This window comes from Ovis canadensis, chromosome 7 (genome assembly GCF_042477335.2).
Source record: "Ovis canadensis isolate MfBH-ARS-UI-01 breed Bighorn chromosome 7, ARS-UI_OviCan_v2, whole genome shotgun sequence".
Lineage (NCBI taxonomy): Eukaryota > Metazoa > Chordata > Mammalia > Artiodactyla > Bovidae > Ovis > Ovis canadensis.
Window position 1 is genome coordinate 113,442,693 of NC_091251.1, and position 12,126 is coordinate 113,454,818.

A 12,126-nucleotide genomic window follows, 5' to 3' on the forward strand; every position below is an offset into this window, starting at 1 on the left:
TCCTTGGACTCAGCCACCAGGTAACGTCAGCTCCTTTTTATGTTATCTATGGAGAAGGAGTTTTCTTAACGAGTCTTTGTAACACTGACACCCTCTTAGAATCTATAGGTCTAACTTTGAGTCCACAGAAGATGCAACCCAAATTCATACTAAAATTGTCCAGTCCTCTATCTTCCGAGTGTCTGAAGCGCAAATGACGTCAATATCAGGCCAGTCTGTAACCTCAGCCTTTGTTTTCCTATCCCTAAAAATATAACGAGGTAATTCCTACAGCCTAGGGTTTATTCACGGACTCCCTCACATGTTCAGCCGTTCCTTCCTTCAGGAGTTTAAGTAGCCTCTCATCTGTACACTCACTCATCCGGTTCATCAAGTACCTAGTCCCTGCCAACCACCATTCTAGTGTGCTAAGTCGCAGGGAGTAAAGTTCGGTAGATACGCTAATGCTCTAGGCAGTTACTGCTTTTAGAAGAGGTTTTACTATCAGTGGTCATTTCTCCAGAAACCATCAGTTACTTAAATTACAACGGCAAGATACGGACCAGAGTTTCTTGGCACAGACGTTCCGAAATGCCTTTCCATTTTGGAAAATATTCAGGAAGCAAGAAGGTCCTCCTCCCTGCCAGATGGTTCTCCGAGCTGGCACCACGACGCCTCGAGGTTCCTGGAAACTTTTCTTGCCCAGGGAATCCAGAGGACGTGCAATGTATTTCTGGGCTGGAATTGCGAACCGAGTTCTGATTCTGCCCAGTACCGTTCGGCCTCTGTCCTTAGCCTGAACAGTTCTATGCTTCAGTTTTCCCGACTGATAATCAGGTGCCAGGCTCCTCACCGGCTGTGGCATGCAAGGTACGCGAGTCCCTTAGCCTTTCCGGTGCTGTTCCAAAAAGCGAGGGTCCGTCCACACTGAAGTTCTAGGGTGAGCGGGTCGCGCCCCAAGCTTGGGCGCGCACCCCAGATAAGAGGGCGCTGATGTACAGGCAGCGAAGGCACCGAGCCCAACCCTGCCTTCCTAAGCATCACGAGACTTACTAGAGAATGAAACTGAAAACGGGGAGCCTGTTTCTAACCTGCCCCGGCCTAGTTCGCTCGGAGACTTGTGACGGCCCGGCGGGCAGGCTTCCGATTGGCTGCCTGAATGCGGGGTATAAAGGCGAGCGCGGCCCCCGGCCGCTCACTCCGCCACCCGCGCAGCTGCTGCAAGGATGGCTGGCTCCGCGGCCTTGGTCCTTCTCGGCCTGCTGTCGCTGTCTGGACTGGACGCCATCCAGCGTGAGTGTCCTCTCCTCTCTCCCCTCTTCCGCCAGCCCGTCCTGTCCCGATCACACCCACTTGGCACCCTGGGCACTAACTCTGTCCACCCCGGTCCCGCTCCCAAGTTTTCCATCCCAGCTCGGTGGAGGAGCAGCCGGCTTCGTCTCGGGCAGTGGAAGCGGCGGGGTGCGCGGGGAGTGGGGAGAGGGTGCGACCTCAGGTCGCCAGCTTCCCCGGGATGTGGGGAGGGAGCCCCTGGCTCGGCCGGACGGTACCGCGCGGGTCGGGACGGAGTTCCTGGGTGCGGATGTGGTTCAGGGCGGGCGAGGTGGGGGAGGGATTCTCTTCCGCTGCTTCGCGGGGCTCTGGCTGCCGCCGCGCATCTCGTGGTGGGGGCGGGCTGGCGGGTCCCAGAGGGCAGGGTTGGGGGCTGCGAACGGGTGGAGACAACGCGTGGGCTTTGGGGGAGTCGCCGCCAGGGTATGTCGGCCAGCTGGCATCCTGAGGGCCTGGAGCTTCCAGCAGGAGCCGGGCAGGTTCATCTGCCCCTCTGTACTTTTCCCCAAATAAGGGACCAAACCAGAACGAGGAATTTTCGGAGACTTTGGTGGAATGCCTTGAGGTTTAACAAACCAATGCTCGTCGTTAATTCTCTTGTTCTCCTTACACTTCGCTTTTAATAACAATCATAGAGGTCCCCGTTGACAGCTGTCTATCCTGCGCTGTGTGCTGTCATTTAATTGTTGAAAGGGGTCTGCGATGTAAATACGGTGTCTGTCATCAGTGAAGTTCAGTCACTCAGCTCGTGTCCGACTCTTTGCGACCTCATGTACTGCAGCAGGCCAGGCCTCCCTGTCCATCACCAACTCCCAGAGTCTACCCAAACCCAGGTCCATTGAGTCGCTGATGCCATCAAACCATCTCATCGTCTGTCGTCCCATTCTCCTCTTGCCCTCTATCTTTCCCAGTAGCAGGATGTTTTCAGATGAGTCAGCTCTTCCCATCAGGTGGCCAAAGTATTGGAGTTTAGCTTCAACATCAGTCCTACCAATGAACACCCAGGACTGATCTCCTTTAGGATGGACTGGTTGGATGTCCTTGCAGTCCAAGGGACTCTCAAGGGCCTTCTCCAACACTACAATTCAAAACCATCAATTCTTTGGCGCTCAGCTTTCTTTATGGTCCAACTCTCATATCCATACATGACTACTGGAAAAACCATTGCCTTGACTTAGTTGGACCTTTGTTGACAAAGTACTGTCTCTGCTTGTTAATATGCTGTCTACGTTGGTCATAAAGGAAGGAAAGTTATGACCAATCTAGACTGCCTATCATCAGGGTGTCACAAATGAGGAATTGGAGGCTGAAAAGTTGAAACAAGTTAATCCCGCCAGGGGATCAGTGGCAGACAGTAGAGCCTGACCAGAGCCTTTGGCCTGGTGGTGCGCCCCTTGGGCAGTCACTGGTACGTTTTCCACAATCTTCTGGGGTGAGATTCTAGGGAGCAAGCTGGGCAGCTGTGGGCCTCTGTGACCTTTGTTCGCAAAGGGCTTCCTCCTTTGGCTCCTTGCCTGGTTCTTTCCAATATGAAGTGTCTCTCTACTTTCAGTTTTGAGTAAGTGAAGGTTTATCAGTCAGAAAGGTTGTAAAACTAGGGCTGAATAATCAACACACTAACCCAGGTTGTCAGGGACACTGTTCAGATACCTTCTAAACACAGTGAAGCTCAGATTTCTCTTTCATGTGAAAATGGAATTTAAAATGTATTTGCCAAAAAAACACATGATGTCTGTATTATCACTATTGATATTTTGTTGTGGCCATAGAATGCTTTCAAAAAATAACAAGCAGATATTAAAAAGTATGTTCATTAGAAAATTTCCAAGAGAATACATGCCTGGAAAATACACAGGGGATTTCTAGAAGACATACAAATAACATGTAAGTGTGATTCACTTTGGGAGAGGGGGGATCTATTTTCTGCTCTTCCCCTGTGTAGGTTTTATTTCAGTCTGGGCGTAAATTTTCAGTTAAACTACAGAAGCTAAAATAACTCTTCCCCAAAATGCAGAAGCAGTAAGTGGCCGAAGCCAGATTCAAACCCAGACCTGTCGGATACACCTCCTCCTTTTGGAAATCACTATTGTGATACCCTTGCAAACCCACCCCCTGGCACAAACCTGCCTAGCTCCCTCAAAGGGAGGATTCCAGGTGGGATGAACCTGTGCTGTTGGATGTATTATGGTCTAGTTATTAGATCCACCTGCAATGGGGGAGACCTGGGTTCAATCCCTGGGTTGGAAAGATCCCCTGGAGGAGAGAAAGGCTACCCACTCCAGTATTCTGGCCTGGAGAATTCCATGGACTCGATAGTCCATGGGGTCGCAAGGAGTCGGACATGACTGAGCAACTCAACTGTCACTTATAAGAAGCTCAAATGTAAATAAAGGTTTAAATAGAGGTAAATAGAGGTGTAAATAGAGGTTTCTGATTTATCTTCACTTTGAACGTTGGAAAAATACCAGGGCTTCATAGTATTTCCAGTCTAGCTCTTAGTGGGACTAGGGATCTTTTCTTTGATGATTGGAAGATTCTACAGAGATACATCCAGTCACAGTGGCCTGGACTCCTCCTCCTCTGTGCCTCCTGGACATAGAGGATGAACTGACCTTTGTAATCATGTCCCCTGAGTGCATTTGTATCTAAGTGGATTATATACATATATTTATATCAGTCTGTAAGTTTAGCAGCATTAACAGTTCACTTAGAAAATGTAGATACAGAGCTTATAGTACTTTCTTCCACATCCTCATGGAGCGTCTAAACGTGCGTCTCATTTTGGAATCCACCTGTTCTGTAGCAATGTGTCATATTCGCAGCCTGGCAGATGTGGAAGTCACTTGACCGTGCTCATTAACAACGCAGCTCCCACCGTCACATGCATTACACCACTTGGTCCTGATGGAGAGTCTGATCTTTCCCATTTGCCGCAGGCCTCACTCTTTCTGTTGGTCTCACCCAGCTCATCTAAGGTGTTCCCAGCTCCTGTCAGTGTTTCCCTTTTGCTTCTTTCTTGTCTGGCTCATGAATCGGGTACACGTTCAGATAGAGGTTTGTCACGTGAACTGTAGACATGGTGAACAGCTTGTGTTCTGTGGAAATACACCGTGGGTGGACTCTGTTAGGGACCTGAGCGAGGAGGTAATGATGATTACACCTGCCGTTTACCGGGCAGCTGCGCTGTGCAGGGCTCTGTACTAGGCACCTGCTGAGAAGTCTGGTGGGTGTGCATCTAGACAGGAGACCAGGAAGAAAGAAGCAAATGTGAGGAAAATAACTGGCGGGGCTGAAACAGGGTATAATATGGGAGTCTTTTGATGTGGCCACTCTGGAGGGTGTGTGAAGTGAGAAATGAAGCCCGATCAGTCGACTGGGGCCAAATCATGTAGACTCTTGAGCGATACAGATTCTGTGTGCTGAGGAGCCGTGAAGCCCTCTTGGGAGCCTCCACACACAGTTCTTAAAAGATACAGCATAGTGTCCGTTGACAGAAAAAGATGTTACCAGAAATCTGCCAGGAAAAGCCTGAAAGGCCTGTGTAGGGGATTATGTGGGAGACATACTAAGTCATGGCGTTTCCCACAAACTGGAGGTGGCCTTTTGCAAAAATGGAAGGTCATTTGGCCCGAGGGAAAGAGGAATTGGGAGAAATGGAGGATCCAGTATAAACATTTGGTGCCTGATCTAGCTTCAGACCAAAGGAGCCCCAAGTGGAATACGCTGCAATTTCATGGGTCTTTCCCTGCCGCTCCTCAGGTATTCCAGAGGTCCAGGTATACTCAAGACACCCGCCAGAAGATGGAAAGCCAAATTACCTGAACTGCTATGTGTATGGGTTCCATCCACCCCAGATTGAAATCGATTTGCTGAAGAACGGGGAGAAGATTAAATCGGAGCAGTCAGACCTGTCTTTCAGCAAGGACTGGTCTTTCTACCTTCTGTCCCACGCTGAGTTCACTCCCAACAGCAAGGATCAGTACAGCTGCCGAGTGAATCACGTTACTCTAAGACAACCCAAGATAGTTAAGTGGGGTAAGTTGTCAAGTTCTTTGGTTAACCACTGACAGTTGTATCTGAGCACAGCCACGGCATAAAGCTGCTTTGATATAAAGACATCTGCATCCTGGGATTATCAGGGAGTGTTACTGAAGCTCTGCGTAGTGGCACCCTCTGAGAGAGCTGGGCACAGTGTGGTCGCTGAGACAGTGGCTTCCCTGCAGTGAGAGCAGGGAGCAGCGGCACGTGCGCAGGCACTCCCAAGGCTTGTTCCCTGTGGCCTCCTCGGCTCTCCTGGCAGCCTCGGGCACACCCAGGACCAAGGAGGGTCTCCGGAAGGCACGGGCCTTGAGTGCAAGCCCTGCTACGGTAGGGCCCTCCAACCCTGGCCTCCTCCAGCTCTCTGGATGGCTTGGGATCTCCGGCTGGTAGGAAACGTCTAGGTTTTTCCTCACAGGCTCTTCTGCCATCTTTGTTCATAACAATTTTAGACTTTTGTAGTAAGCAGCATTTCAGAAGTCAAACTTAACTGTTTTCTTTCTCCATCTTCTTTTCCACAGATCGAGACCTCTAAGCAGCACCATCAAGGTGGGTTTCTAACCTTAAGAAACCCTATTGTAATATCAGTATCCTGGGGACCATTACAGACAGCTCTAATATGATAAGCCTCACAGTCTGGAAGACATTAATCAGGGTAACAATTCAGCAGGCAGAGAAGAATCCCATGGGGTCCCATTCCCTGCCCCTGGGAGCGGGGGAGATGAGGAAGGCCGTGGTCCTGGGTGTGACTTTCCCAGCATCACTAACCCTCTAAAGGGAGGACAGAGGAGCTGCAGGTGTGGGGTTACAGGCAGAGGCAGCACCTGCAAGAGTTTGCTCTTGCTGCCATTTCCATGTTGGGCACCTCTGGGCCTTCAAAGGTGAACTGTCCCTCCCTTTGCGTGGCAGCTCTTTGCCAAATAGCCTGAGGAGAAGAGTGACGTGGTTCTGCAGAGACACCATTCCTAAGTGTCTGGGCACTGTAGTTGGGTCTCAAAGCTCCCAGTCCAACAGAGGAGAGAAGTGGAAACAAGATTGTTGTAACTCAGTGTAAAGACACTGTAACAGATGTATTGCAGCTCTCACACCTAACTCCAGCAGCATGGAACAGGGAGGGATTGGACTTCCCTGCCACTTCAGGTGGAGGCCAGAGGCAGATAATCCAGCTTTTCTGGGAAATTGTATTACTCAGTGTATCTTGGCATGGAAAACCTATTCACATTTCCTGTTGCACTGTAGGACAGGGAAGTTAATTTGCGAGAGCATCAGAGAGTTTGGCTAACCTGCCCAGCGTCACACAGTTACTAAGTGTTAGAGCGAGGATATGAACTCTAATACCAGCACTCTCTTCTCTACGGTTTAGGAGAACCAGTGGGGTAAACTAAAAGGTTTGCAAAATCATCTGCAGTTTTATCAACAGAGATTTATACAGTGAAAATTAGATAAGTTTGGTGGTGTTATCTGTCATCTAAAATAAATGTATTTATTATTATTCCTTTTCTCTTTTTTTTTTCAGATTGCAGATTCTTCATTTGGTCTAATTCCAAATTCTCTTTCCTTGCTCTTTAATACTGCTATGCTTTTCTGCTTTATGAACATAACAAGAAGTCATATTCATGTTGCCACAAATACTTTCTTTATAATTCTACCTTGGGCCCTACTTGTCCATGTTTGACCTGTCTAGGCAGGTGTCTGTGGTGGAGGCGCTGGCGTGGTGGAGGCGCTGGCATCGTGGAGGTGGGGAAGACAATTGCAGATTTAACATCAGCATCTGGGTGTCTTCTCATACAAAACTGGGTAATAGATACTTATGCACATTAAAGTGAGCCTCCAATTTTGTTACTTTGTTTACAGTTTTGGGAAAATTTTGGAAAGATAATTTTTAGAAATATGGGAATTTGTTAATTTTTAGAATTATGGAGCTTGTGGATGAAGCATTTTGCCATTTAAAATTTATATGTTATCTCCTATATCTGTTAGAAACTTGGTTGTGCCTTGTTTTACTATATATTTTGTTTTACTATTTAAAACAATGGTAAAACATTGTGTTCAGCTTCTCAAAGGAACAACAGCTGACTTCTCAATGTCAGTGGGATCCAGAACATAGCAGAAAGTCATCATGAATGTGATGAAACAACTTGCTATCTAAAATTCTGTATTCAATAAAAATCTTTAAAGAAAATGACCGCATGATAAACATTATTAGATAACTAAGATTGCAGCACCTGTCAGATCCTCACTAAGATTCTAGATGATACATTTGAGGCAGAGGAAAGGCCCAAAATGTGAGAGAAAGGGAGAGTAATGGAAATGTATCAATTTTGTAATCTAAATATAAAACAGTAGTGGTTTCTAAAGTGGTTAGAAAAATAACACAACAATAACCTAAGTATAGAAAGAGTAAACAATGGTAAAGTGTTCGATGGACTTTTTACCCTGAAGGGGAAAGTTACAAATTTTTGGTAATTTAAATATGTACAATATATTTTGGGGCTGTCCTCAGAAAGAACATAGGCTGACTATTTAATATCCAACTAGAAGATGGCATAGGAGCTTATGGAGTGGTAGTAATGTTTCACTTTTTGACATGGATGGTAGTTACAACAGATTTTGCTTTGTAATTTTTTGTTAAATGTATATATATTCTGCTCATTTTAAAGAAATCTTATGTTTCACAATAATAAAATTTATTAATGTGGTTTATGACAGACTGAAGGAGATTTATATTATCTCAAAGATTCACAATAAGCATTCAGTTAATTTTCAATACTCAGTGAATTTATCATTAAAAACTCATAGCTGGGGAAAAAGGCAAATTTACTTAGACTTATAGAAGTTTTCTTAATATACATAAGCAGACACATGCACTCATTAATAGATATTATAGGTATTTTACAGGTAAAATCAGAAATAAGGGTCTTTCCTGAAGTTCCACCGTGGACGTTCCTTGGCGGCCCAGTGGCTGAGGCTCTGTGCTCTCAGTGCCGTGAGTGAGAATTTGTATGCCTCAGCTAAGATCCCACATGCTGTAGCTAAGTACCAGAGCAGCCAAATAAGTAAATCCTTAAAAAATTAAGACGCCCACCGCACCTTTCGAGTGATGTTATACTAGAGGTCCCAGCAGCAAATGAAGACAATGAAAAAAAGTAAAAAGAATAAATATTTGAAGAGAAGAAACAAGATTGTATTACTTTGATGCTATATATAGATTATATAGAAATGTCAATAAGATAAATTCTCTTATTAATCCTAATAAATTTGCTGGACAAAAACATAAAAATGCATTTCTTTGTACTGGTAACAAAGTAAATTAAAAATATATAATTTATAATAGCAATAGACATAGTACTTAAATATATATAAATAGGCTTCCCAGGTGGCGCTAGTGGTAAAGACCCTGCCTGCCAGTGCAAGAGACTTAAGAGATGTGTTCGATCCCCGAGTCAGGAAGATCCCCTGGAGAAGGGCACAGCAACCCACTCCAGTATTGTCTGGAGAATCCCATGGACAAAAGAGCAATTTATGATAGTAACAGACATAGCATTTAACTATATATAAAATAGATAATGCTATATATATTCAAATAGTGTTTAAATGCACATGCCAATATAAAGCTAACAAAAGATGTCAAGCTTTTAATGGAAAAGTTACAATGTTTTATTGAAAGAATGACAAAAAATGAGAGAGTAAGGTATGGATAGGAAGATTAAATACCCTAAAGACATAATTTTTTCCCAACCGGATATATAGATCTACTGTGATTATTTTAAAAATTTTAATAGGTTTCCATGACACTTGACAAGTTGATCCTAAAATATGGAAGAGGGCTAACGGAGGGAGAAAGATAAAGACGCTCCTGAAGAATAATAAGGTGAGAGATTTATACTTAAAACAATGGAAATGACTCGGATGGATCAAGACCAACGAACAGAATAGAGCCCAGAAACAAACTTGTGAATACACGGAAACTTGATACACACGACGTTTCAGATCAATCATAAAAGGAAGGGGTTTTGAAAAAATAGGGTGCTGAGACAAATGGCTATCAATATGTGGTGGAAAAATAAGACCCTACCTCACACTATGGGCTTCTCTATGGCTCAGCGGTAAAGAGCCTGCCTGTCAATGCAGGAGACGTGGGCTGGATTCCCGGGTTGGGAAGATCTCCTGGAGAAGGAAATGGCAACCCGCTCCAGTATTCGTTCCAGGAGAATTCCGTGGACAGCGGAACCTGGCGGGCTACAGTCCAATGGCGTCGAAGAGTCAGACACGACTTAATGACTCAACAACCACCACCTCACACTGCACAAGTGTAAGTCCCATCAGAAAAAGAGCTAAATGCCAAACAAAAGTTTTAAACAGGAAAAAAAACACACCATTTTCAGACCTTAACATAGAAGTCACAAATTACATGCATATAGCTAAAGACTGATTAATCTCATGACTTAGAACTACAATAAAATTAGACTCCATAAAAAAGTAAAAAGTCAAGTCACAGATTTGAATATATTTGCCACACCTAAATCAAAGGATTTGTATCTGGAATATATCAGACTACAATACAGTGTAATAGATACTAAATCAGTGGAGTAAGTGTGCACACAATGCAAATTAAAGCCCATCACCCCATCAGAAGGACACAAGCTTTAAGACCGGGTGCACCAAGTGTTGGGAAAAACATGCCCTAAAGAGAACTCATTACATTGCTGGTGAGAGCATAAATGGATAAAACAACTTTGGAAAACTAGAGTATTGTGTAGTAAAATTAAATATGCACATGCCCTATGACCCAGCAGTTTTACTACCAACATGCGGAAACTTTCGCACAGGCACTGCAGTAGGTGTAAAAAACTGTTTACTGTAACACTCTTTCTAATGGCAAACAACTGGAAACAACCTAAAGCTGGATACGGAATGCTATACAGGTTGAAAATGAAAGAACTGTCCAAATGTCATTATAAAAATGAACATGGATGGATCACAAAAAAAAAAGTGTTAGTGAAGAAAATCCAGCAAGGTCCCCCAAAATATATATAGTGATTCCATTGTATACAAAATTAAGCAGTGCCCAAAAGTAAATAGCATTATTTATATATATGTTTATATGGAGCAAGTAAGATAAATAATTGTTGCAGTGTTATTTACAATAGCTAAGACAAGGAAGCGACCTAAATGTCCATCAACAGATGAATGGATAAAGAAGAGATAGTACATATGTGGGCTTCCCTGGTGGCTCAGATGGTAAAGAATCCATCCGCCTGCAATGTGGGAGACCTGGGTTCGATCCTTGGGTTGGGAAGATCCCCTGCAAGAGGGCACGGCAACCCACTCCAGTATTCTTGCCTGGAGAACCCCCATGGACAACGGAGCCTGTCCATGGGGTTCAAAGAGTTGAACGTGATTGAGCAACTAAGTACACATTACATATACACAGTGAAATATTACTCAGCCATTAAAAAGAATGAAATAGAAGGGAATGGCAACCCACTCCAGAATTCTTGCCTGAGAAATCCCATGGACAGAGGAGCCTGGTGGGCTACAATCCATGGGGTTGAAAAGAGCTGGATGTAACTCAGCAACTAGACCATCATCGTATTTCTATCATGAGCTTTAGATGCTGTAAGCAGAATATGGATGTGACTATGTTTGCTTAACCCTGATTTGGTGCTGGTGATGGTCCCAGGATGTCTTTTGGTTTGTGCATAACTCATCTGCACTTGCAGTAAATCCCCTCCTTGGCCCTTCCCCCCGATGTTATTAGGGTGGTTGTTGCTGTTGTTCAGTCGCCCAGTCATGTCTGACTTTGCGACCTCATGGACTGCAGCATGCCAGGCTTCCCTGTCCTTCACTGCCTCCCAGAGTTTGCCCAAATTCATGTTCATTGCATCGGTGATGCCGTCCAGCCATCTCATCCCCTGACGCCCTCTTCTCCTTCTGCCCTCGATCTTTCCCAGCATCAGAGACTTTACCAATGAGTCATCTGTTCTCATCAGATGACCAAAATACTGGAGCTTCAGCTTCAGCATCAGTCCTTCCAGTCAATATTCAGGGTTGATCTACCTTGAGACTGACTGGTTTGACAAGGACTTGCTGTCCAAAGGGCTCTCAGGAGTCTTCTCCAGCACCAGTCTCCAGGCATCAACCCTATGGTGCTCTGCCTTCTTCATGGTCCAGTCCTCACTTCTGTACCATGACCACTGCAAGACCAGAGCCTCGACTATACAGACCATCGTCGGCGGAGTAGTGTCTCTGCTTTTCAACACCCTGTCTAGGTTTGTCACTGGAGTTAATTATTATGGTTAATTATCTGAATTAGTCCAGGGAAAGTCACCTTTCGGAAATGGTGCTGAATGTATAGGTACCAACCTTAGTGTCTACACTGTGTACTCCACCTGATTTTCTCTGTTCAAAAACTCAGGTTTTTCTTCCGGGTGAGGAAAGATGGAAGTCAATATCCTTTCCCGCTTCACCTGAAATGTGGTAGTTGACCTCTACTGAAGTGAAAATTACTCTACAGGAGGGCTGAGCCTGGCTCACCCATCCTGTTGAGCTGGACAAGGGGAGCTCATCTAAGCTGGCTGAGAATTTCCAGATTGTGGTGTCAGTTTTCCTCAGAGCTGGGATGATGGTCTGAGAAGTTGAGAGATGCAGGATGGGTCGCAGTCACTTTCTGAACCCTTGTGGGCCTTTGCCTCCTCAGTACCATCTTCCTCCTCACATTTTATTTTGAAAAGTTTCAGTACAAAAGGCGGAGAGAATGATAAAATTAACTTCTGT

General features: G+C 45.1%; 1 protein-coding gene across 1 annotated transcript; it reads left to right on the forward strand.

Annotated features, from left to right (window-relative positions):
• The first annotated feature begins 1,024 nt into the window (after positions 1–1,024).
• On the forward strand, positions 1,025–8,052 carry LOC138443981 (beta-2-microglobulin). Its single transcript, XM_069597350.1, has 4 exons — positions 1,025–1,272; positions 5,071–5,346; positions 5,871–5,898; positions 6,866–8,052. Exons 1-3 carry the CDS (start codon positions 1,206–1,208, stop codon positions 5,882–5,884), a joined length of 357 nt encoding a protein of 118 aa, XP_069453451.1. The 5' UTR covers positions 1,025–1,205; the 3' UTR covers positions 5,885–5,898; positions 6,866–8,052.
• The last annotated feature ends 4,074 nt before the right edge of the window (positions 8,053–12,126 follow it).